Source organism: Blennius ocellaris (genome assembly GCF_963422515.1).
Source record: "Blennius ocellaris genome assembly, chromosome: 17".
In the NCBI taxonomy this organism is placed as follows: Eukaryota; Metazoa; Chordata; class Actinopteri; order Blenniiformes; family Blenniidae; genus Blennius; species Blennius ocellaris.
The window spans coordinates 5,253,703-5,281,478 of record NC_137666.1 but is presented as its reverse complement, the minus strand read 5'-3'; the positions used below and the strand labels follow the sequence as shown (position 1 = coordinate 5,281,478).

The 27,776-nt window shown below is 44.4% G+C and overlaps 1 protein-coding gene across 1 annotated transcript; it reads right to left on the bottom strand.

Annotated features, from left to right (window-relative positions):
• Positions 1-246: 246 nt before the first annotated feature.
• On the bottom strand, positions 247-27,454 carry pdss2 (prenyl (decaprenyl) diphosphate synthase, subunit 2). Its single transcript, XM_080512964.1, has 8 exons — positions 26,971-27,454; positions 20,318-20,452; positions 15,113-15,311; positions 7,724-7,795; positions 6,660-6,833; positions 4,691-4,822; positions 2,934-2,969; positions 247-572 (listed from the first exon to the last, which is right to left on the bottom strand). The coding sequence occupies exons 1-8, from the start codon at positions 27,216-27,218 to the stop codon at positions 417-419; spliced, it is 1,152 nt and encodes a 383-aa protein (XP_080369090.1). The 5' UTR covers positions 27,219-27,454; the 3' UTR covers positions 247-416.
• Positions 27,455-27,776: the final 322 nt, after the last annotated feature.

Genomic DNA, 27,776 nt, shown 5'->3' with positions numbered 1-27,776 from the left:
TCATGGCACATTTTCCAGATGACAATAACAATTCTTCAAAACATCTTAAATGACGTTCTGCCTGGTATGTGCCTTTGCTGATAAGCAAGGTAACAATAAACTGCCAGGTTTTAAAATGCAGCCTGGCGTGATATCACATCCCCCCCCCCCACCCAACCCCCCCACGCAGGAGAGCAAGGGGTATCCATCAGAGCCGAAGAAATGCAGGACGTGTTGCTGAAGTCGTGTGTTTTTTATTTAGTGGTGATCATTTATAGATGCTGCATTTCTTTCATCGGCAGCCTGCATCTGGAGCGAAACAAGTTCATTTGTCTCGAGTGGGGTCTGTGAACAAAGACACTCCAGGGGTGTGTGTGTGTGTGTGTGTGTGTGTGTGTGTGTGTGTGTGTGTGTGTGTGTGTGTGTGTGTGTCCAGGTCAGAATTTGGTGATGGCGGAGGCGATATTCTCCAGGGCGGCTCGAGCCTCGGAGGAGGGGAAAGCCTGGATGGCCTCCAGAGCCCTGTTGCTATGGTAACAGCACAAGTCCACCGCCGAGCTCACGCCTTTCTCCGACTTCACCACTGCCAAAAGCTGTGGAGGGATGGAAAACAGAGAGAGAGAGAGAGAGAGAGAGAGAGAGAGGAGAGAGAGAGAGAGAGAGAGAGAGAGAGAGAGAGAGAGTTTGCAGAGTGTTAATGCATGTGGAGAAAGTTATCTAGCACTTTTAAACTAGAGTAAGCTTTTTTAAATCAGAAAAAACAATGATGTACAAATGCATGTGTGATTGTGTGTGTGTGTTTGCGTGTGTATGCTGCCTGCGGTGCAACTGAAGGCAGATTACCACATTTAAAATATAAAAGAAAAAAATTGGGGGTTGTTCAGATTTCAGATTAATTGCCGAGTGCTTTATTTAAATATGCCAAAAAGAGCGAGTGAGCGAGAGAGAGAGAGAGAGAGAGAGAGAGAGATGCTTTGCACCTGATTGGTCTGCGGGTGTTACTCACACAGCTCTCCTGTCTACACACTTGACTAATGATGGCAGCAGATCGCAGGACTGGTGCACAGCCAGTCTCTACCACAATCCAGGTAATGAATTGAAAAGTGCACAGTGTGGAAATAACCCCCCCCCCCCCCCCCAACACCTTTCCACAAACCACATTGGTTGTATTTGGCTTGACTTGCCAAAAAGAAAAAAGAAATCTGCACTCATTTAATTTAAAATGTGATCTCTTTGACATATTGTCAACTGCAGTTGGAAATGTCATCATGGAACAAATAACTGCAGAGGTTTACCTGTTGTTCTAACTTTCTGAACTCCTGTTTCTAGAAAAGAGCTCATTCAGGCTAAAAAAGTAAAAAAAAAAAAAAACCCAAACAATAACCTTTATCTACACTACCTGTGGTGCGCTCGCGGTCCAAACATGACAAAGTAGGAAACATCAGATCAATTTTTAACGTCGATCAATTTAACGTCAACTCCCATGTTTTCACTAAATTTGGGCTTCTCTTTGTGCCTCACTGCTTCTTTGCTGCTGTGTTGGGACATCTTTTGGCTGGGGGCATTTTACCTCATGAATACTGAAGGTGGAAAGCCCGGAAGGCCTGTCTTCTTAAAGATTAAAAAAAAAAAAAAAAAAAAAAGACTGTGGGTGTCAACTTCGTAAATAATTTTTCATCCTCACCCAGTTCTCTCATATTCACCTGCTGCCTCTGTGCTTCCCTGCTATATTGAAATGTCTCACCATTAGACATTAACATTATTTCCTTCAGCTACTTTCAATTCAAGAACCTCCTCAACTGCTCAGTGTTTTCTTTTTTAAGGAGAAATAGAGAGATAAAATATCTCTTCCAGACTTTTGTTGCATTATTTGTCAAAAAGTCTGAACCTGAAATGGCAGTTATGGCATTTTCAAACTAAAACATTTCTGTCCCCCCCCTTCTCATATCATCCAGTCTTTTCAAACTGGATATATTTAGTTGACTTTAAGTACAAGTGGTGCTGTGAGCGGTGATTACGACTCGGTGATTGGTTGAAGCTGCCGGCTGACCTCGGGGCGAAAACTGCTAGATGCTTTGAAAACATTTTTTGAATTGCAACTCATTCAAATAATAACCACATTGCACTCTTTCCCCATCTCCAAACGATCCGATTCAGACTCCACAAAGGTAAAATGTTTGTGTTTATTAGGATAATGGTGAGTCTGACAGGTTGATGGATTGAGAGCAGGGAAACTTGTGGAAGCATTTACCGTCAATTGATCAGCGGTACTGGGATTGAATGCGCACGGCGAATCACGTGGACCCCGTGCGCAAACGTCCACCTCGCTGTGCTGTGGCTATTCTGAATCCCTATCGTTGCCGTGTCGCGCCCCCAAATCGCCTCTCTCCTCCTCCACGCATCCCCTCAAACTTAAACTTCTCCCGGTGTCCCTTTTTTTTTCTTTCCGGCAGGTCTGCTGAAGGAGATTCTCTCACAATGCCACTGTCTCAGAGCCTCAGTGTCTCCTCCGCAAATAGGCCCCGGTAACTAATCCTTCCTGCTCTCATTTCAGACGGGACCAGATAACCCACACACACACATATACACACACACACACACACACACACACACCCGACACCATTAGACCCCTCCTCTCCTCCAGCCTGGCTGTCTTTCTGCACCCCGGTCGCTCCCCTTCTTGCCTCACACGCTGACTTTGGAAAGGTGGCATCTCAACTTTGATCTAAGTTACAGTGAAAAGACATCCTGTTTCTCTCTGAAGGCTCCGGTGGCGGTGGTGGCGGCGCAGAGAGTAACGAGGTGGGGAGGAGAAGCAGGTTGCGCCACAGTTTTCTGATCATATGAAAAGGCATGGCTGCTGCTGGAAAAGCTTTTGTACCGGCGTGAATTAAGAGCGAGAGAGTTGATTATGATCTTAAGGCTCCAGCGAGGAGGTGACCCGTTGTGCTTACCTGGGAATAATCAAGCTGCTTCCTCAAAGTTGTGGCCTTGAAAAGAAGAGGGGCACAAAGAAACATCTGAATTATTTACTTCATCCGCTCACAACCTGGAGTTCTTCTTAAGTACAATACAGCAAAAACTATCGCAAACACCAACATGACAAACTGCATATTCTCACTATATAACAAATACTCTCATATTCATTTTCTTTTTAAGAAATACGATTTTTTTTCTTTTAAAAGAATAACACATCACGCCTCTATATAGCTGGGCAACTGATGACCCATACATTATGAACTCTGCGTCTTTAATGGATTTTATCTTTATCGTTGATACTTAAAAATGGTATTACATTGTTTTATATCCATAAAAATGGAGCATTTGTCCAGAATGTGTGTGCGATAGAGAGAAAACCCTTTGCCTCTACTCTGGATGGAATGGGTAAAGAAGATAATTGGACAGAATACCAACCGGAGTTTCGTCAATAAACAGCAGGGTTATCATGGATTTGTGACACCACTGAGTTTCATTCAATATAAATACAGCAGACACACAATACAGATTAAACCTTTGCCCTCCATGTTTCAAACTGAAGTCACAAACCTTCAGTCTCATGCAACTCAGAAATACAATCAAACATAGATTTACATCACACAACCGGGATCGCGACATGACAAAAATAAAATCACCCTCTCAAAGCAGCTGGTTGAAAGATGTTGTGCCATGTCGAATTAAAACAAGAACAAGTTTGATTTTACCATCACGAGACATCCGGGACACCAGTTGCATCGCGTTCTACCACTATTGAGCTTAAGATAGGCACTCAGTCAATTCTCCCACAGAGAATTCCTAGAACACGCCAGCTCGTTCAGCTCAGTTCGGTTTTATGTGAACTTGGGAACACGCATGGTGATAAGATGAATTCCACCCAGGAACAAAGAGACCGTTGTCGTGGTGGCAGGAATCAAAATATCATCTGCTGCTCCATCTTCACAGATCCTGGTCCAATCAGGGATTATCAGAAATACAATTCAACGAAAAAAAACGCAGACGTCATTCATCCAAACACTCACCCATAGGTACAATGATTGGCTCAGATACACAGATTGGCACAGAATTTTTGTCACTTGGGAACGAGTGAAGAAGTTTTTTTTTTTTTATTAATGCAGTAACAGATTGAAGATTTCACCCCAGACATCAAGTGATTCAGCGATTGCTTTGCTTTCTGGTGGTTTAGACCGTTCATACAGACTGAGATCAAAAGGTTAAGGCGGATCTTTCAGTTTGAGTATATGAGAAACGTCTTCCCATAAAGCTCTCATTATGCCTTTTTGTAATATTCAACCTTGTCTTCATGTGATTTAAGTTTTGCATCTTGTGACGACTCCTCTAAGGTTGTTCCAGTGTATTTTTATATTTTTTTTTTTTTGAAGATCAAGTCCAACATTAATCCCTCTGTTTTCTATCATTACTCATTTTCATTACTCACCATAACAACTGACAACATTTTAAATTGATTTGTTTTTGATTTGAACTGCCAACTCGGAGATGACTCAAACGCGTGCGAATGCTTTTGGACACAAACACGGCTTTGACAGAGAATTTTGAGCAGTTATTTAAGACTGTGTGTTTAGCACACGGTACCTTCTAAATCCGTTTGTATAGTAGAATAAACCAGCTCAGACTAAATTTGGCTCAGTGTCCGAAGAGTTTGTAATGAGAATCAGAAAACAAAAGTCATGATCCTTGGAGTTTGTCTTCACCGTACCTGCTGCAGCTGCTGCTGCCACCTCTCCGGACCGACGATCTGACGGTGGAAAACCACCGGAGCGGCGCTCAGGCTGAACGACGCCGGCTCCCCCACGCCGCTCTTCACGAACGGCTGGAGGTCGGAATTCAGCTGCGGGAAAGAAGGAAGCGCGTTTATCAGGGAGGAGTCGAGACTCAGCCCCGACGGTCCGAACACGCAAACGTCCAGGTGAAGCAATCGAAACCGACGCGGGAGCGAAAATGGCGGCGGTTTTGTTCGCCCTGCGTGTCACCTCGCAGTGTGAGGAGTCGTCTTTTTGGAGAGAGAAGCGGCCCCCCTGCTGGGAATCCCTGCAGCCGCTGAGGCCTGTGGACGGGCGGCTGCAGGGAACCAGCAGGAGAGGACGCACTGACGCAGCAGCGTGAACGAGAACATTGCAAATGACTTCTGCACAGACGCCAATAATCATTCATTGAAAAAAAAACTTTCGAACCTCCGAAATCTCGTGTTACACATATATTATGTAAAACATTCCCATCACTTTGTAATAACTTGGCAAAAATTAAAAAAAAAAAACCCCACAACATTCCTTCTGGTTTTTATGTCTGTTTGATGGACTTTAATGTGATACTTCCACTTTTTTTTTTTTACTTCAACTGGTAGTAGCGTTATGGTCCCTTGTGGCGTTGGGTTGTAATGCAGGCACACAGAGACGTTTCATCAAAAGACAGGCGAACGTCTGACGAGTTATTCATCAGATGCTGCTGCTTCACGCAGATCACAAACTTTCTGCAGCACATTGATTCTACTCTTGATTCAATTTGGTAACTCATTCACTTTGAGCTTTAAAACCTCTGAAATATTCAAATGTAAGCACTATGTTGACCTACATGCAAAGAATATTTTTGAGAAAATCCAAGTGCGTTTATTGTCTTCAATTTATCGTCATAAATTGGATCATAATATGATTATATGAGGAACTGTTCACGATCATGCAACTGCGATAAAACGTTAATTCAACGAGAGGCTCAATAAAAAAAAAAAAACACCTTAAATCTTAAAACAGATTTGTTTGTTTAGTCACTAGTTTCTGATTTCACATTTAAAACAGAAAAACGGAAAAATAATAACTTTGTTAGGATTAGTTACTAATCAAATACTACAGAATAACCATGAGAAAAAAATGTCTAATATGAGAAGAAGAAGAAAAAACAATCCTGTTTTACCATTATAAAGTTCTTTCTAGACCTCATTATTTCGAATTCTACAGGGACTGACTAAATGGGTCAAGATGAGACTGTGACCTATATAGTACTGAATTTAATTATTTAACAACTTCTAATCAACATGAAGATAAACTCACTAAGATCGGAGCTGCCTGCTACAAAAACAAAGGCGTTTTTGCAGACAAACGCCACTTAATATTTTCTACCTGGCAGCGCCGGCTTTCCACAAACGGCTCGGCGGTGAATGTCGGCACTTGGAAAAAGAAGCCCAGCGTTCTTATTTTGATTTAATTTTCTGATGAAGTGGAATGAGTTATTTGAAAGCCACGCCGATGGAGAGCAGTGGATTAGCAGCCACACGTTGCTCTGCAGTGATTACTTTTCACCGGTGAGTTATACTAACTTTCATCAGCGAGGACAGGGATTGCCGGTTTATCGGCTGTTGGCTGCTGAATAAGCCTGAACTCTCGTGTCTTTCTCCTCCTGGCCCAGCCGTTTGTGGCACCACTGTCTGCAGTGAGCCCTTGGGGGGGACTGCAAGTTATTATATGAGCCTGTAATATAATTATAGCTGCCATTTCAGATCCTGCACGTTGGTGTCTGTTTTCACAGTCTCCCACGAAGATTTTTTTTTTTTTTTTATTTTTTTTTTTTAAAGACATAATGTTGTATGCTTAAGGATGTGAGCAACTCCAATTCAATATTTACACACTGTACAGGAAGTTAGCGATGGACCTCGCTCCCGTCTGGATGCGACTGACCTTGTGGCCCAGTGACAGGTGCTTCCCGTACTTGTAGGCCAGCCTTTGCGCCTCCTTGTTGTGCTTGACGAGCTCCATGGCGGCCTGGCAGCTCTTGGCCAGCAGCGCCCCGTGGGACAGGAACGTCTGCTCCTCCCACGACGCCACGTCGATGCCGCCGGCGAGCATGTTCTCCTGCGGGAGCACACAGGGGCGGACACCTTCAGCCTGAGCTCACACTGCCGCCACTGTGCCACTTCAGGGCTCCCTGCAGCTCGTCAACGGCAAAACAGCTTATTTATTTTGCTCACTGGTGAATGACAGCAGGTTGAAGACAGCGACTTCCACGTCTTCAGTTAAATTGAAGCGACGGAGGTATAGCTATTTGTTCTTTAATCTGTAAAAGATGGACGCGATCACATAATGCCACAATAATTCCGTTTGGACCTTGATAAATTAGATTTTGATGAAACGAAAACAAATAAAGTGATGCTACACAACGTTGGTGTCAAGTTGTTTAATCGAGAAGAAAACGTTGAATTAAAGGCACTTTCACTCACTGGTATCTTGACAGCACTGTGGTCAGCTTGAATAAAGAAAGACTGTTTAATTCATTATTCATCAGGTTGTCTTTTGGGGGGTGTTTTTCTCTCTCATTTACAGTCGGCTGGTAGCGCCTCTTGTCGGAGCCAATCACAGAGCGGCATCTACCTTTCATCCCGCTCACAGCTGGAGACAACGCTGGTCTGACGGCACGCAAACTTCCCAACTTCCTCCTTCTGTGGCTGGAGATTTAATTCTGCTGCAGTGTTCTTTTATTGAATCCTCAGAACAGGACGGTTTTGTTTTTTTAAGAGTCTGAAGCTGCTACTTAGAACTTTCAGATTTCTGATCCCTTGATGGTCCATCTAATTTTCAAACAAATCAAAGATGTGAACTTGAAATTGCCTCCCTGTGTTTTGGATATGCAATTCTATTGTAACATGAGAAAAACAGCAGCCAGCATTTTAAACACCTTTGTCAGTGAATAAACAATTCCTGCGAGTGTTTTCATTAAACTTGGAAGAACATGTATTTTCACTTACTTCACTGTTGTTATTTTCGTAGTAGATTCCTTGAACCAAATCACCAATGGCACTCGAAATCATTTCAACCACCTGGCAAACACAAAAGAAAAAAAAAAAAAAACACCACCCATGACATTCATATCGATCCATTTCATTGATCGATGCTGAGGAGGGAGCAACAACTCAGTTCAAATAAAAGTGACGATCCACCGTCCAGTAGATCTGAAGTGAGACAGTAAAGTAGTACACGCATATACACGCCGTAGACTTGTATTCACAACATCAAATAGCAAGAGTGAAACCCAAAATAAATAACCTTCAGGAAGACTGAACATCATGATTCACAAAAGCACCTAAACCTAACAATGAATCTCATAGCTGCCCGAGATGGTGAGATTAATTTAAATACAGATGGGTAATTTAAACAGTACCCGGAGAAATGCATTTATCTGGAACTCATTATGGCTACATTCAGACTAAATGATACTTATCTTCCAGGCGGTTATCAGCACAAAGGTTGCAGATTCTCTGCTTTCTCTCTCACCCTTCATATCTCTAAATGACCTCATGGGTTTTTGGCATTATTCAACCAGCAAATGCAAAAGAACAGATGGTTTTCATTATAAATCACTGTTTAAATTCAACACGAATCGCATTTGTATGTTTTGGCCTCCATTGGAAACAATAGTATAAAATCAATTTATATTGAGATGAGTGAGTGTAAACAAAATTAACTCCGTGTCGTATGGATTCGGCTACGAGGCGGTTGTTGACTTTGTCCACCGGTTTTTTTTCACAGTGACGTTTCCGTCTTCATGAGAAGATGGCTCTGTCTTTCTGAATTGAGGCGTTTCAATCCGACACATTAGCACAGCTGTAAAAATAAAATCAGGCACGAATTAAGATATTCTTAACAAGTCGATGTTTTAAACTTCTTCCTATTCCCACATGATTTTGCCCAGAGCAGAAACTGAAGGGGAGGGTGGTTAGGCTATTTGCATGTGGGGTTAGAACCCAATTCAATGAATATCTGAGAGTAAGCACTTCACCTACTGGAGGGGAGTGCAAAAGTCAGCGTGACACTAAAAGAGACCAAAAGGAAAATTGGAATTGCTTGACCCAAGATACTCAAACAGCATGTAACATTTGTTTTTTAAGATTTTTGGTTACAGCCACAATTTCTTTAGCCAAGGTGAACTTCCTGCACCTGGATGTTTTTGGATCCCACTGTGAGCCAGTGAGTCAAAACACCCCAGCCTCAGATAGAGCTGTTTGAGCAAGAGTCTGACTGATGGAGAGCTCATCTTGTGACCGGGCCTCTACGTGCGCCTGACCTTTACCTACACCGAGATGCTTTTGGGCCGAGTTGGACAGCAGGTTGAAGGAAAAGCAGCCAACAAGCCCGTGTGGGAAAAACCCTTCAAGGCTGCTGAAAAGTTCCAGGTGATGACCTCACGAGGCCGGCGGAGAAGATGCCAAGAATGCGGAAAGCTGTCATCAAAGCAAAAAAGGAAGCAAAAGGTCACGTCTTAAGCGGAACATAACAGGATTGGCCTACACGGCACTCGGCGTGTCCAACAAGAGCCTTGCATCAGGAATCGCCTCCGGTGCCGATGCAATCCAGAAAATATGCAGATGGGAGTGAGGTTGACCAGAACTGACACGCTACTCAGTTCAGCTGTGACATTTGTAATTAAAAACCACAATTTCCCCTCTGACTGAAGGGAAGCGGCGGCTGCATCCGAACAGCTGGTTTGGAGAATTAATCGGAGGCGAGACAGGTTGGGGGGCTGGGGCGAACTGCGACTGGGCTGCTTATTATGAGCCTGTAGGGGGGCCCGCTGGCCAGTTCACCCACTGCATCCAGGACTTATTCATTCTACTTTATATTTATAGAGGAAACCGGTCTGAAGGATTCCGATCGGGTGTCCATTCATTCTGAGGGAACCTGAAAAGGAGCTAAAAGGCAGATGGTGGGATGAAATGTGAGGGTGTCCAGAGAACAGAGGGGGGGGGTTAACATGATTTTTGGAGTGATGATCTCAGATTCTTCTGGAGTCCAGTGATTAGAAGTGGAACCGCTTTTGCTTCCGACCTCTGTGTTTACAGCACGGGCAACTTTACAGCGTGGAACAATAAGACGACAATAGCCTGTGAACCAGACTCTACACTGTACAAACAACTTAAAAAAAAACAAAAAAAAAAGGTGTCTCACAGTGCTTTGTGCCCAATTTGTCAGACTGCAGTTGCCTACTTCCTCTTACAGGGGGCATGCATGTCTTAGCTTACAGAAACATAGCGGGGCCCCCTTGATCAAGCCTCACACGAGAGGCTTCGTCTTTATAAAGTCATTATTCATGTCTGGACCTAATGAATGGCTAAAAACCCGAAGTCAAACCCTCCAGACGTGGCCCGAGGAGCCGAGGCCACACCTGTTACAGTTCAGATGAATGAGGCTAAATTTAGAGCTCCTTCAAGCTCATCCCCAGACGTCCTCGGGGGTCGTCATGAAAAGTCTGGTGGCGCTGGCCGCTCCGTCAGCCTCGCGCTGCCCTTTGGGGTAAGCGAATCCACCGGGGGAAAATATTGAGGAAACCCGAGCCGCTGCCCACAGACCTGGAAGGACAATGTGCCTACAGTATTACCAGATGTGGTGTCTCTGCCTGGTGCCCGCCTTGGGAAGCAAAAGGGGGCCGGGGGGGGGGGGGGGGGGGGGGGGGTCTTTTTTTGGAAAGTATCAGATGAGCTATCCCCCTGCCTGCCTCTTACTCCATTCCCAAATCGAGCCAGATCGTGTTTTGCCGACAGGTCTGCGAGAGGTGGTGGCGGGGCGGAAACCGGAGCTCCGCGGCGAGATTGTTTTACAGTTTATACAAGTAGCAGCATAGGTTTCTTCTCAAGGCCACAACACATTATCTCCATTGCTCTTAACTGTTTTTAAAGACAAAAAAAACAAAAAATAAAAAAAACAGGCAATTAGCAGATTCTGATAGGTGAAAGACACAATTTCACTTAATTGGCTCAGTCAAGTGTCATTTATTAAAACTGTTCAAGTGAATGTGTCAAGCATGTGTGTGCCCATGATCTTGTGTGAAAAACTTATTCATGGCCCCACAAAGTCATCTTTGGAAATCTGATTAACCTATCCATTAAAAGGCACAAAGAATAACTATTAATTACCAATATAAACACCTCATCCTGTCCTGAAATACTTCAGAAATGTTACAGATGAAAGCGTGCAGTAGTCTTTGACAACGAAAACACAGTCAGCAGACCATTGATTCATAGAAGAAAAAAAAAGAAAAGATACGTGAATTAAAACTGTTTGGTGATATATCGTTTCAAATGTTGAGAATAAATGTCAAGATCTGATTAAATTCTGTTCTAGCGTTGAAATGGGAGGATATTTATTGCTCAGTAGTGGACGATGTTTATTTTTTTAACCATTACAATTATGTTACAATCCAGCTGGTGTGCGGGCCTTCGTAATTGGAGCAAATATTACCTGTTGTCTGGAGATGTATGAGTGGGAAATACAGCAGCGATTTAGCCGCACCAGTCGATGGTAAAATGATTGTTTGAGCTGGTGTGATTATAAAATTGCCGCTCCTTGCAAGAGAGTCATTCTCAGATATTGTTGCCAAGTGCAAAGTTAAGCCAAATTAAACAACCTATACATCACATTTTCACTATTATAGCAGTCGTTCTACATTATTTGTTGAATTGACATATTCAGACAATCAGTCAAGTACAAATATAACACCCAAAACAGTTGTTTTGGGTGTTATAAGTACCAGATGACTGACCAATTCTGTTGTCATTGCATGATAGAAGATAATCAAAAGTATAGATGTTATATTTGATCACACTAATTTACAAAAGGGTACTGACTGCCGTATTATTAACATTGACAAAATATTATAAACAATATCAAAGTATTTCTTTACTTTCAGTAAGTGCATAGTGATATTATTTGATTGTAAAAGAAAAATCCATATCAAATCTTAACCACGTTTGGGAATTCAATATATCGAAATTGAAGTTGTTCAGTCACACACACACACACGCGCACGCACACACACACACATACACACACACACACACACACAAAAAGACCTTTCTTTTAAAAAGGACATTGCAGAGCTCAGCTTCACTTCTCAAATGGGAGGTTAAAAGGACGGGCTTTGACCAAAAACGACGGTCAAAACAATCCCATTCCTGTAAATTCAGCTAAGTAGGATGGACTCATCTGTGCTGTTAATATTAATCTAATTTCCCTTGTGTTCATGCCAGAGAAACACACATGGAAAAAAAAAAAAAAAAAAAGGCTGAAAATATGAACATCAGCAGAGGCTGTGGTGTGGTTTCCCCCTCGGTTCGTGGTGTTTTGCTAACCTTTTCAAACCCGAGTAACTGCTGGCTATCGGGTGTCCATCTCTGTATTACCCTTAAAAAGTTCCACTTCGGGGACGCTTCCTGCGGTTGCTTCGGATTACCCTCTTCCTCCCCCCGCACACAGTCTGCAGGTTTGTTTGGGGGTGTGGGGACGGAGAAAACAAGGTTAATAGTTCGGGGCATTGCCGCGCGGTCACGAGGTACCAGCTGAGAGCGCGAATGTGTTTGTTTGTCACCTTGAAAACGAACTGCGGCGAAGCCAAAGGCGCTCCGAATGAGTCTCGTTCAATCGATGCCAGCCCGCTCGGCTTGGTCACGCGCTTAAAGTGATTAAATCCTCGTTACCCGGAGTCATCGGCAGGTCCGCCGTCATCTCGCCGGCTGTGTGTTTTCCTTCGCCTTCCAGGGAAACAACTGGATCAATTCCATTACGGTGATTTGTAGCTCGGCCACAGACTGACAATTATCTCTCGCAGTTCAGTTACACAAAAGTCAATTAGCGCCGTAAAGGAAATGCCACACCTTTAGAATCATCTTTAATTCATAACGGAAATCACGGTTTCTTGTTGCTCCTACTCTGTTTCTCAAGCAACAACCGTTTTTTTTAGGAGGGGGGGGTGAAAAAACCCGGACAGTGTGAGATGCCAATGAAGCGGCGGGGAAGACGATAAGCACCGATTCGGCTGATGGCATTGGGGAAAGAGGAGGGGGGTGGCAATAGTGGCGGTGGTTATTTTGATCCACTCAGACAACCGCATTCTGGGAGAGTGGCGTGGTGACAGCGCCTGTCAGCAAGAGGTTACCGGGCTATGCGGCAGATATGATCTGTGGCGCGCCGACATCACCGCACGGACATCAGAAAGTTAAAATCTCAATCAGAAGGACCCGAGGGGACGCACTAGTCAAATGGCGCCTCTGACTGTAGTCCACAACAAACAACGCGGACTGGCGGCGGTGAAGAATCTCCGATGATCGCTTCATGAGACTTTTCCATAAACTTGCATAATGTTGCTGTAAAGTCCAACTACAGTTTTGGTGGAGTCCTCAAAGAAATGAGGAATGATGTATTTTGATAAACAAACACAGTATAGATTAAGTATATAATGCATGTAGCCATTTGTTTTAGATGTTGCCATGTTTGAAATGAATAAGTTCTCACAGAATTCCTGAAAAGTCTGATTAAAAAGCCAAGGGGAGTGTTGACAGGGGAGTGTTGGTGAAGGTAGACGTTTAACAGCAACTGGGAATTGGGAATGGGGGAGAAAGTCTGTCAATCAAGGACTTGAATATACCCAAAGCGGCAGAGTCTGGGATCAGTGCAAATGCTGCAATATCCATCCGTCCATTTCTCAAACCACTTTATCCAGACTCGGCGCTCAAACTGGAATAAAGTCACAAGTTACCATGCAGCCAACATGTTCCGACAATCTGTTGTGCTGCTGTCTGTCTGCACTGCTCATGAGCTCTTAGTCGCTGTTCTCTTAATGGTTTCCATTTCCATAAACTCCTGTTCACTGAAGTAGAGCCTCTCTATTCCTGAAGCAACTCAGTTTTCCCGACAGTGACATGAAAGATGACATTAGCCCGCGACCACAGCAAACATGCATTAGCAACATTAAAGTAATAATAGGTTCCCTTATTTTTTTTTTTTAAAAGGCTGATTGCTGCCGCCGACACACTGGGAGTTCAACCGAGCAATTTTGTTGCAGTTTCTTCTCATAGTCATTTGTCATTTAAAAAAGTGCAAATATCAAGGCTGGTGCAACTTTAGCCGAACCAAATTAGTGAGTCTGTCATCAGACGGACCCACACTGTGCCGAGAGCTCAGGTTTTGTGTCATAATATTACAATAATACAACTCTGGGTATATCATGGCGGGAGCCTGCATGGAAGGAGACGATTAAAAGTCACACTTTTGACTACGTTTCCAATTGACCCGTTGCTTTTCTTTTCCAGTAATTAGTTGAGTCCCTTCACTATATTATAAAAGCAGCAGTCCTCGGGTCGTTTGGCACCGGGCTGCACAGAAAGAATAAGTAACTTACATTATTTCCGATTTATTTATCATCCGAGTCTGAACAATCTTTTATTTCGAAAAATGACCGACTTCTCTCCGTTACAGCCATCTATGAGTCACGCTTGTCTCGGCCACGTGATACATTAGCAACAAAATGAGCACAAAAAGAAAAAAAGAAACAGTCGTCTTTGGAAAGTTTCTTTGCAAAGGGGAAAAGACCCAGTGAGGCGACAGAACAACAACATAAAGGTAAGTAGAAAGACATACAAGTACACAGTGGATTCACGTTTATTATTATATTTACAAAATACCACTGTTTTTGTGTTGGTCGTATTATTTTATTTTGTTGTATTTATCCGCCACACCTTAAAGGCCGGTCCGAGAAAATATTGTCCGACATTAAACCGGCCCGTGGTGCAAAAAAAAAAGAAGGTTGGGGACCGCTGTTTTAAATGACAGGTCAGCTAATTGGTTGAAACACAACCACACAAAACACCAGAATATATCGGCAGGCTGAAATAAACTTAAGGACCCAGAGGTCTTTAATCACTTTGTGGTTAATTCTGCGCTTTATGACCTCAGGCTGGGAACCACAGGACCATTGTGTTGAACAGTAAGGGGATATCTGGGAAGGGCAGAGCAAAATGTGCCCAGTTATTCAGACAAAATAAAAAAAACAAAAAAACAGGAGGATACCGCAAATTAACATTTGAATGTTTTACTACAGGGGACAAATAAGAAGGCAGGTATTCTGCCCTGAACAAGCCAGAATGTACTTTCCAAATATTAATCATACTCCGTAAATTCCACTGTCAGTGGGAACCCTGCAATATATTACGATCGCAAATGGGAGCTGGTGGATGTTATGATGTGGTATGCGTGAGAGAAAAGATGTAGTGATGAGAACCGGTTTGTGAGGCTGCGAACGGCTTGAAAGCGGCCGTGTTCGTCATTAATAGCGCCGAGGGCGCGTCGTTCTGACAATCAAGGTATACCTTCGTGTTGTTGAGCTCGGCCAGGCCGGTGCAGGCGTTGGCCAACAGGAAGTCTCCACTCAAGACGGCCATCTTGTTTCCGAACTGCATGTCTTTCAGCGAGCCGTCGGACAGCGTCCACTCTTTCAGGTCGACGATGCCGCGGTGCACCAGGAAGGCGGTGTGGATCAGCTCGGTGATCTCTGCCAGGTTTCTCTGGCTGCGAATTCAGAAAAAAAAAAAAAGAAAAGAAAAGAGAGGGAAATAAATGTAAAAATCACAGCTTTGTCGTCAAGAGCTTTTAAAAGAGGTGTTGCTGAGACTTGACAGTTAGAGAGCTTTTTGACAGAAACCTTTTTCATTGTCTTTATGTTGGTGCGATATGCAGGTGGGAGAACTTGTATAGGTGTGTGGATCACAAAGGAATCAATCAGGCCCTTTCTTCTGTCTGACAAAAGGAAAAACCATCTATTTAGTCAATAAAGCGATCATTTTCAGATGTTGAGATCTGGCTTTTCAGCCGACGGCCGGGATCGTCACAGCTCACCGAAGAACTGGGAAACATTTTCCGACCGTAGACTGTAAAAATTACATTGTATTATTTTCCCTTTCTAAAACATGAAACCTCTATAACAACAATTTGGGTTAAAACCCTCACAAAACGGGGCACGGAGCAGCAGATGCATGTCTGGCATCCGAGCGCTCAGCATGTCAGTGTTCAAAGAAGAAAAAAAGAAAAAAATTAAATTAAAACTTATCATTAGCAAATAACAGCTATTCTTGATTATGAGGAAAAAGAGACATAAAAGTGGTCCTTGAATAGTGCCTTTCAGAGCAGCCTTTAGGGAGGATATAATCAAATGTTGATTCAGTCATTGGTGGGGGATAATTAGGCCCCTCTCCATATGGAAGGAGCTCGCCACGCTGCGACGGGAGGGATCCATCCAGACAGGGTCGGCTGCGCTGATAGCCACTTACGACCTTCTTTCATCCACTGTGAGAACCTGATGAGCCGGTGGTCTGCCTCCAGCTCCAGCCGCTTCCTCCGTGCACGCCGCCGCACGCTCACACACTTGCGGCCAGGTAATTGCCGTGTTCGACGGCGGCGTGGAAAAAGATGTGATTAAAATTCAATAATGTCATCTATTTTGCCTCTCAATCACACCCATTGTCTGGTTGGTTTCTCTGCTCGGTGACACAGAGCAACAACACGGTCGCTCCGCCGAATGAGAGTTAATAAGTTCAGGGTTTAAAATGAGAGGAAATTAGCGGATTGACAGCAGCATGTTCTGTCAAGGTGCCTCATGGCGACGGCTACGCTCGGCAGGTTTCGGAGAGAAGGCTTTGTTGCAACGAGATAAATGCAGCAAAGAGTTGCTGCTGATTTTTTTTTTTTTTTTCTTCCTTGAAATCACGGTTTCAAAATTATTCCGGGTCTGAAGTCAGTCTTAACTCAATTGGGTTGTTTCAACAAATACGAAAACAAAAGCATAGAAAAATACGTCTGCACGCTGAATATGTCTGACAACCAAACAGCCACGACTTTTGTGCGATCAAACTTCATTCATAGCCAATATACGAATTTTATAAAGTTATATAGAACTCTGATTCGCGGCATGATGACAAAGTGCTGAAGTGATAAAATCTAAAAAAAAAAAAAAAAGAAATTCACAGTGAATGGACTTTACTTATGTAGTGTGATGTCAAAGCTTGTGACGGCTGCCACACGAGGTGGGGCTTTGGTGCCTTGCCCAAAAGAATTAAACCCATGGACAAATAGGGCTGGAGACTGAATAGAGATTGTGGGATTGGAGAAAAACCCACACGGCCACTTGAGTGTCCGTGTGACAAACGGTGTTCAACCACTTTCTATATGGTTTTATTATGTGTGTATTTACTGGGGCTGGAGCTGATCCGTCTCAGACAAAGACAGGGGACCCCAAGAAAGATTGCTCGCCCAACACAGGGAAAAAGCAGAGAAACAGTCAGTCACAATCAACCTCAAATACATTTTTTTTAAACTAAGAAATCACAGAGAGAACATTCAAACTCCCATGTAGAAATCCCCCCCCCCCCACCCTCCTTGTCCAGTTTCCTCTGAACCAGCTGACAAACTCAGTTTTTCCTATAAAGAAAAATCAAAAGAAATATGAAGAACAAATATTGTTCCTTCCTCTTTATTGATTTCGATCGTTTATTCAGATGTTCTTCACGAGATGCACCCTCCGTGTGAGAACGAGCGCAGTTTTCGTCTTACTTTTGCATCATTTGAAAGCGCACACAGACCCTCACATCACCAAACTGGCTCACTTGATGAATAGAAGACACAGAATGTCATTAGTGTGGCTTGATTTAGCACCTTTTTGACCTTCGTACAGGTACGGAGCCAAACGAGGAAACACAAAACCTGCATGCACTTTTCTTTTTTTTTTTAAACAAAGCTGTGCCTCCAATCTAGCAGTCCTGATCAGAAGCAGTGGAGCTTGGGGAGGAGACAAAAAAAAAGAAAAGAAAAGAAAAGGGGGACAAGGGGGCCGGTGTATAAATAGCTTTGGTGCCCAGTTGCATAGCAACCGATGCCATCCTGCCGAGGTGTAACGCCCCTCACCACGCCCCTTGTCCTGACTGTTCTGTTCCATTTTCCTCCCTCCGCAGTCTGCCTCGCCATCCAACACATCCTTGCAGATCCGAGCGCGGCCCTGCGTGTGATTTTAAAGAGGTGGCCTGTCCGTCAGGCGCCCGCCGGCTTGTGCTCGCTGGCACGGCTTTCATTTGTCACAAGAAATTAAGAGGTGTGGAGGGCGCGGGCTGCAAGTGTGTCTGTCTGCGTTTCTTCCATTCTATCTATCTATCTATCTATCTATCTATCTATCTATCTATCTATCTATCTATCTATCTATCCATCCATCCATCTATCTATCTATCATGGTGGTGCTTTGGTGAATCATCAGTGTCAGGCAGCAGAGTGGGAAATGTTTTACAAATGCTGCCTGTCAGGAGGGAGGAGACCATCCCCCGGAGGTTTCAATCACCCTCCAAACACCGCTCCACCCCGACTCCCTCCATCCTTCCATCTCGCCATCAGCAGAGGTGCTAATGAGCCCGGGAGGGGTGGGGGCAGAGAGAGAGAGAGAGAGAGAAAGAGAAAGAGAGAGAAAGAGAGAGAGAGAGAGCAAAATAGTGCAAATGAGGTGATCAAGTCATGCTGCGTGTGTGTGTGTGTGTGTGTGTGTGTGTGTGTGTGTGTGTGTGTGTGTGTGTGTGTGTGTGTGTGTGTGTGTGTGTGTGTGTGTGTGTGTGTGTGTGTGTGTGTGTGTGTGTGTGTGTGTGTGTGTGTGTGTGTGTGTGTGTGTGTCTGTCCAATCCATCACATGAGTGAGGGAATGCTGCATGTTGGATTCAATGATCTGGTGTCACAGAGATGTTGCCGCCAGGTCGAGGGACGTGCAAATGTGCTCAGTGTGGCGGCACAACAGCCTGGGAACAGACCTCGGGTGGCGGTTGTGGAGGAGGGGGACCGTGGCACCAGCTTTGGTGACGACCCCCCCCCCCCCCTTAAAGCTTATCCCAATTAGTTCTAATATCAGGACGTTACCGCGCCGACATGGCGTGTGCCCCGTGTCAGCTTGTGAGAAAGGGGCCTTTTAGACGCCCTGTGCGGCGCCACGCCAAACACAGCAGCCGCTTCTGGGAAGTCTTCTGGCACAAGTTCAACATCCCTACATGCCGCTGGTCAGGGGAAGGAGCTGGAGCCGTGCATTAACAAGCACCTTCAACTCTGCGTTCTAGTGTGTGTTTTCCAAATCAGAGAACTTTCATCAACGGTTTGCAATTCATTCGTCGTACGGACGGAATTATTTGAAAACACGGCAAGTCAGAACAAATGCAGTCTTTAACATCCATAATTTAGTGAGGACTGCTTGGGAATGTGAAGGAGGGATTGAGGCGCTGGTTTTTCTGGGATGTTATGATATATATACACACACGTTGTTGATGTTGCTTTGTGACAAACGGCTTCTTGAGCCGTTAGCAGAATTATTGATTCATGTTAAAGACAAGTTCCAAACCTGCTGACCGTGGATTCATTTTGTGTTAAGTTTCACTGCTCTCCACTAATTCAGATGGGACGACTAAAAAGTTTGGTAATTAAATTGACAAAGAATCTGGATGTTGTCCAGCATTTTATCTCTTCAACTATTCTCTTTTACATTGATCATTGTATCATTTTCTGCAACAATTGGTTGCCAAAATGCCAAAAAGTCACCAAGATGGGTCTGATCCATCTTATAAAGATATTTACTGTAATAACACATTTGACATGATGGTGCATCTGTGGACCATGAAACTTTCTGTCATTATTTAAAAATACTTGTTTAACAATTTTAAACACTTTTGAAAACTTTGGGCTTTTTGATAAAGAACCAAGCAAATTTTTGCAAATTAGCCACAACCTAAATACAATCAAATCCCCCACCACGTTGTAATTGTGGACGTATTGCCCCCATATTGTGTCTGATTTGCAAGATGATGTCGTGCTTCTCTTACAGGAATGGATATGGACGATAACCACAGAGGACAAGATAGAATTACCTGACGCGCGGATTTTATTTCACTATTTATCCTTCAGCAGCCATGTAACAGGGACAAAAGTGGCATCGACTTTCTCTTGTCTGCTTGCCACGCACATTTATGGCTCCACAATGCAACACTACAGATGTTCGCTGCCCACTGTTTTCTCCACAGCAGCACATACATGACAATAGGAGCTGGTGGACAAGTGAAGGACTGGCAGCACATACTGTATGTAGTTGCATGTATAAATCATATCTGCAGGCATGAATTGCCAGGTTGGATTTAAAGTATTTAGTGTGCTGCTAATGTTGATTAATGCACCAGCGAGAAATGCAAAATAGAATGAAACGTGATTGATGCTTTATGCAAAAGAGGCTTTTCAAAGCGGTTTCCGCATTCCGCCCGCATCTACAGGTAAACACAATGTGCTTAACCTAATATCACACAAACGATACCAATTTGACACAACTTTGAGGACAAAAAGCAAGTGAAGCCTTGAGCTAATCACTAAAAAGTGTTGATCTGAGCCACTGAGCATCGATGAAGCCACTGGGACAAGCAGCAGATGAACGAGTCTATTTGACACGATTCAATTTGCGTTGAGATCACATTTTCTCCAAACCCACAAACTGGAGTCAGTCTGTGGTCATTTACCTGGGGTAGATGCCGCTGACCATGTCCTGAGGGTGGAGATCAATGGCTGCACTGCTGGGACCTGCTGTTTTAGATAGGAGCAGGACGACCAGGCCCCTCATTTGAAGGTTGTTCTTGTTGTCATAGACAAACCCTCTGCAAAAAAAACAACAACAAAAAAACAAACAAACGTCAGCACATGAGGCATAATCAGCAATTTCTGAAATACAGTCATTTGTTCACACATATACTTCGACACTGGGAAATGCCTTCTAGTGCACAGGAAGAGAAAGGATGTTGGAAAACCCTAATATTTGTTGACATGTGTTTTACATTTTAAAGAGTCATTTAAAAAAAAAAAATGTCTGCATCTCTGCTTTTTCACCTTCGGGAGGATTATCAAGAAGTGCAGAGGGAGAGAGAGAAGAAAACCACAGGATGATTTCACCACGTTCTGCATACTGTCCATTATACAGCAACGGCTCCTGCAAATCAGCTTAATGCCACATGATCTTCTCTATGTGGACCTGAGGTCTTGGCTCGGCTCCCTTCGGGTGCAGTTACAAAGCTACATTTTATAAGATTACTGAACTTTAATTAATTGAGAATGGCAGAAAGAAACAGGACTGTAATTGATCAGTTTGTTTTGGGTTTTTATTTTTGCTGCAGAATTGCTTTGGGATGGGAGAGCAGGGGGGGGGGGATGCTCCAACCCCTATAGCCAACAACGTTTTGACACACTCGCAGAAACACACACACACACACACACACACACACACACACACACACACACACACACACACACACACACACACACACACACACACACACACACACACACACACACACACACACACACACACACACACACACACACACACACACACACACACACACACAGCTCAGCAGTAACCGCCTGCGTGGTGGGCAGATTAAATATCTTTTTACTTTCCCCGGGGACCGGTTAGACAGAGCACCTCTAATCCCGTCCCTCTGGGAGCCCCTTGTGCCATGAATCACACTCTCGTTAGGGGCTCCGAGGCAGACAAGCGGCCACGCCCCCTCCTCCCCCCCACACTCTGCTCCATGCCCAGACACCGCCATCACAGACCCCCCCCCTCCCTGACCCACCCCTGCACCACGGGGTGAGGAGGTGGAGGGGGAGGGGCGGCAGTGGCGGTGGAACCGGAGACAAGAGAGTGGATGTGAGAGACGGAGCATGAAGAGAGGGAGGGGACGGGGGAAGAGATGAAGGGAACGCAGGCCAGATAGAGGAAAAATGACTGAAGAAATACACAAGAGAAACGATGGAGGGGGGGGGGGGGGGGGGGGGCATACCCCTCCCCAAAAAAAACCTGAAGCTTTGTTCCACCTACCCCCCCCCCCCCCCCAACCCCCAAAAAAGCTAAAAGTTATCACATAAAACACCTCGCAACCCATTTCCACAAATTTACGACACAGCTGACTTTATGCGGGGCTGTCTTTCATTATGGCTGGTGGCGCTTTTATTTATGGTCACTCTAAATTTTTTACTCAGTTTGAAAAACAGTTGGCATGCCGGTGAAATGCAGCGGTGCAGCCCTCTGCTCCAATGGCCAAAAAAAAAAAAAAAAAAACCACACACACACACACAATTGAGGGGAGAAAATGATGAAGCTGCTCTTCACTTGGGGAGTCCAGGTAGAAGCCAGTGGCCTGAGGGTGGCAGATGATTAATATTTATGTCACTAGCCACACCGGCACACATCAATCAATCACGACCGCCCTCCTGCAGAGGGGTGGGGGCGAAAAGATGATGTGGGGAAAAAGAGAGAGATGGTGAGACAGAGCGAGAGAGAGCGAGAGAGGGAGAGACGAAGTGCCGTCATTTTAAAGGGTTGCGAACAGGTCACCACGCCTTCTGCTCTGCAATTGCGGTGCAGGAATTCAGGAACTTTGGGGAGTATTTTCAGGAGCTGGAATGAAGGGATGCTAATGTATGACCTCTTCCTCTTGTGTGGCAGCGATCCTTTCGCCTGCTTTTTTTTTCCTCCCACCAAAATGAATGAATGAATGAATGAATGAATGAATGAATGAGGGGAGAGTGTCCAGTACGTTGGTACTCGAAGCATTGCATATGCCTCTGCTGGGTACGGGAGATACTGTCACCGATTACAGCCACAATAGCAGTAGGATACCCGACAACAGCTTCAGTCTGACTTCCAGGGACGCATTCTCACGTTTCCAAAAGGTCTGATAAAAATACGTGTCTGGCTTTAAAGATCCAGAGATCCGATTTCTATTACGAGTAACGACATTCGATACTCAATTTCTTCTGCTGAAATTTAACCTTGTCATAGTTATTCGAAACATTAACCCTTTAATTCCAAACGACGCCCCGTTTTGTCCATTTCGAGCACAGAAGTCACCAATATCTTCCCAAGCAAAGGTGCTTCTGTCAATTTTGGGAGCAGTTTGTGTCTCCGAGAGCATTTTTTTTTTATTTGTTTCTGTGGCAAGAGAGGCGATGAAGCCCCCTGAGAGGATTCAGGTGTGCTGCCTCGCCTCCCTGCCACACAGGAGGAGCTGCCAGACACACAGGTGTAATGGGCGGGAGAAGACACAGCGACCACGGGAGAGCCTGAAAAGAGGCAGCGGTGTCTGGCGTGTAAGTTTTGTTTGTTGATTTACCTTAATAAAAGTATGGACGTTGGAACGTCTGTCTCTGTGGGGGAACCCGAGCGTGTGGCAGTAAATCAACAATCAAAACTCTCTGGACACCACCGCCTCTTTCAGGCGCTCCGTGTCTTCTCCCACCCGTCACGCCGGTGTATCTGGCAGCTCCTCGGCACACCTGAATCCTACCAGGGGGCTTAATCACCTCTCTGCCACAGTTTCTTTTACATATTTAAGGATTACTATACTGGCCTATGTTGGCCTTTGTATGCATCTGAAACTGGACTTCCTACACGTCCTTCACCAATTAAACTGAGTCACATTCAAAATCTATACACAAAAAGGCCAAACCTGGATTGGCTCCTGCGACTGTCCCACTGTGAGAGAAGATAACTAACCAGTGAACCACACATTGCTGTCAAAGACGAGCCGGTCGCGGAGATTTACAACTACGGTTGGGAAACGAGAACCGGTTCCCAGTGTTTCAGTTCCTTGGAATCATTTGCCAATTTTTGCAAATGATTCCCTTATTAACTCCAGTGGCCGCGAATGACGTCAACACACACACTGGATAGTGGACACAAAGTTATGCAATGTTCAAAAATTTTACATTTCACGTGAGAGAATGAATAACTTGCAATACTTGCAAATGCAATATTTCAAAGGGAGGAAATCTACCAATATGTGGAAACATGCACGCACAGCCGGCGATAACTTTGAATGAATGCCAGGTTTTCGATCGGCAACATTAGCGCGTCCTCCGCTGTTAATACTTTAGTGTAATTTCCAAATGAGGCTCAATAAGAGAACCGATGAATACCCGAATCGTGAAGCAGAATCGAAAATTGAATTGGAATCGCCAAAATCACACCTTAAAAAAAAGTCATGTTTTGCCTAGAACTTATCCAAAATTGATAGCGTTTGTGAAAAGACCAAAATAAACTGATGAGACAAAAAGTGTGAGTTCAGAGTTACTTGTGAGTTTTATTCTCAATGAGTGGGAGGCGACACTTCTGCTTTACTGATATTCAAAAACACATTTATTTGACTTTTTTTTCCGTCGGGTTCTGCTGGTGATGCAACTTTGCTCATGATGCAGAGGGGAGGAGGCCGATTTACATCGAAATGCTGTCAAAATCAATCAGCAGAAGGGAGAGATGGGGAGAGAACTCTGCATGCTTCTTAGCAAATTGCACCTCAGGTGTTTCAAAGACAAACATATCAAGGGTTTTAAATAGAAAGACGTACCCTGAAATGTGTTGTTGTGTATACATTTGAAGATTGTAGACTGTAAACGATGACTAATTTTCTAAAATCGCTGTACAATAATACCAAAATGTGATTAACTGCTGTAACCTTCTTGGTGATGATCACACTACTGATCAAGACGCTTCAAGAGCATCTGCGAGCCTGCAGGAGGAAGGTGAGAAAAAGAAACAGAAACCAGCAGAAGGGAATTCAAGTCCAAGTCCAACTCTCAAGGACTGTCCTTAAAGCAAGTAAAGTTTCTTCTCTCGGGCCGCAGTCCCCCCCCCCCCCCCCCCCCCCACGCTGTAACTCCACACTTTGGGGCAAAGTTAGCTGAGCTGCAGTTTTTGAGAATGAAAGGAAAGGAAAAACCGAAACCCAACTCCACGAGGGTCTGCCTGTCTGCTATTGTGGATATTTTTATCTGCCGCGCGTCTAATGCCGAGACACAGTGGGAAATACGAACCAGCCAACCCAAGCTGACAGTGAGGAGTCAGACTGTCAAGAGGTCTGCTGCACCCCTCCCCTCTGCCCCCCCCTGCTGCTACAACACCCAAATGGATTGTCATATCAGATTTAGGTGTATAGGTTATTACACCCTTGGGCTCTTGTTTCCAACACACCCGTCCGTACGGCTGGATAGAGTTCGAGGACTCTCTCTGCTCACTCCCTTTCCTTGGTGCTCCAAGTCGCTGATTTCCTTTGATAAAACACAAGAGAAGCTCAGATCGCGCCTGCGATGTGACGGAATCACATTTGGTCTTTCACGACTTCTTGCTACACATCTGTGGTCAGAGGGTGAAGCAGACTTGTGACTCGGTTTTCATCCTGTGAAACGGAACTTTCATGACAAGTGGGATTGGATGCGGAAATGCTCTTGGATGTTAATATTTAGCCACGTTCGCACAGTCTGAATCATGACTTCTCCACCGCGTCAGTCAAGGTGTGCTTGTCAGGCAACCAGCCGTGCGTGTGCAACCTGTTACAGTTGCCCTGCTCCCTCTACTCATCTGGTCATGCCGACTGAAGTTTCATTAAACTTATGAGAGGCACACCAACAACTCTTTGTAGAGGGTCAAAAAAAGCTTATTTTTGCTGTCAGGACTATAGGAGTAAAGGCTCCTTTAATGTAATTCACAGTTGGACAGCTTTCAACACCACTTTTCCAATAAACAGGAATATTTGAGAAAACGGCTTCATCAACCGTTAATGGCAATAGTTCATTTGCTAGCAGCCCTGAGTAATAAGCTCATAATACTTCAGCAATTAATTCTGCGGCAGTAATTTCATTATGGGACTCAGTTCTTAACATCTCACTGCCACATGTAGCAGCCGCAGGGCTTCAGAGCTCCAGACAAAGGTGAGCAGTTTCATGAAGAAGTGGCAGCACGAGGCACTTCAGGTGCGTTTGTAGCCTGTTACAACGCATTTATATATATGTATTAAAAAAAATTATATTTATATTTCAGCTTCATAAATCCAGTAGGGAGCATTTGTGGGTTTTTATGTTTTCTTTGTCAGGCATAGTGTTGTTTCAAAATGCCCATCAGAAGAAATGCAGCCAAAATCAAGTTATCGAAACTGACAAAACTGAACCAACAAATCAAAACCCCTTTTTAATAGAAATGCTGTCCAGCTCAACACCACTACAAACAATATTTGAAAATAATTGGAGCCTTCAATGATCGATAGCAGGACACTGTGACAATAGTGAAGAAAGAGTTTATGATAGAGAGAATTGAAGATGTCATATTATACTTAAAATGCCCAAATTCCAAAAGTAGCTGCTGAGTGTATATCGTGTGTATAGATTCCTATCGCAGTGGCTGTTGCTTGCCTGTAGAAAACAATACAAATATCTATTGATTGTGATCAATCGCTGTCTGGCCTGTTGGGATGGAGGTAAGAAAGGAGATACTAGGAATACGTCAAGTTCAATTGTGTTGTTGTCGAGATGGACACAATGCAAATATGCTGTCAAACACAATTGACTTGAGTGTATCTGGAGGTCATCTTGGAGCAAATCCTTGACTATACATTGAAGGAAGCCACCAGAGCCATACTATCCATCTATGCTCTGAATCGGTGTCATTCACACAGGGGTCGCAAGGAGCCGGAGTCTATTGAAGTCAATAGACTGTGAATGCTGGATATCATCACAGGACCAACACAGGAAGACAGAGTTACAAACAAGCACACTGCATTTTTGAGTCACCAATTGACATTGATGGCAGTCAGAGCACCAAGAGAAAAAAAAAAGCACTCCGGTACACATGGAAAACATGGAAAATCCACATGTCAAAGACATTGAACCACAGACTTTTCACTGTGGGACCATAATGTCAAAAACTATTACACAGGACGAATAATTTAATTTCTGCTGAAACTTCACTTTCGTGGAATCTGTAACTTTCAGCACAGTCATACCTCATTTCTGTTGGGGATGAAAACGGTTAAACAGCTACCAAGTCAGGCAAGCAGTATTATTAGTTAATCACTTTTATTGTCTTGATTGGAGGAGCAAACAACTCCTGAACTAACTGATCACAACAAGCAAGTGCCACTGTAAGTACCATCTCGTCATTATGATTTGTCTACCAATGTGAAGAACTGATAACTTGCAGATTTTAGAGCATCTTCCTCCCACTCACTGCTGTAACCTCAGCCCAAATCGAAGAGTGAGTCTGTCATCCAGCCCACCTCCACACTGTGGCGACGGTGGAACAATAACACCGTGAAGATATGACCATGGCATTTAAGCATCTCGTTACCTTGCCGTGTTGAGTAACGGGTGCTGCGTCCCCACCAGCTTCCTGACGTGCATGGCGACGTTACTGAGCTCGTCGCTGAGCAGGCAGCGGAGGCTCATGAAGGAGGTCGGATACCCGACGATCTTCTCCGCGTCGGACACAACTTTGCTCCAGTTGGACGAGCCGGAGCTGGAGAAGAGACTGAGAGTCCTGCGTCCTCGGCTGGACGAAGCCAAGCGGGACAGCCGCGACCACGTAGCGGGGAACATGTTCTCTCTCTCTCAGTCAGTGCGTTGCGTTCTGGTACTTTTTTGGTTGTTTTTTTCAAAACACTAGTTTACAGTCCCACCATAGTTTCATTTAAATAACCGCTGACGCTCGGAGGAGTTCACTACAGCGGCCGCAGCCGATCGCGATTTCCGTCTAACTTTATGAGTAGTCAACATGTATGGTTGAGTTTGAATAACCTGCAATGTTTCACAACACACGACCTGCTACAGGGAGTCGCCATCTTTCCAGACGTCACGCGGCGCGTCAGCTGACGTTGTGACGTCGGCTGCCGCGATGTCCATTTATGGGGGCACTTCCGCATCTCCGCTTCCGGTCAAACTCCCGCAGGATTTTTTAAAATCAGTAATTCACTCATGTACGGTGTAGTGTTTTACATTTTATAACATTTGCTTTACCATTTCAAAAGGAGATGTATTGGTACATTAATGGCTAATCTTTTAAGAGGAAGCCAGCTCAAAAATGTAATTCTCTCCACTCTTTGACCTTTAACTAAGGCTCTATTCTAAAGCCTGACAGTTCACGCCACCAAAAGTTTC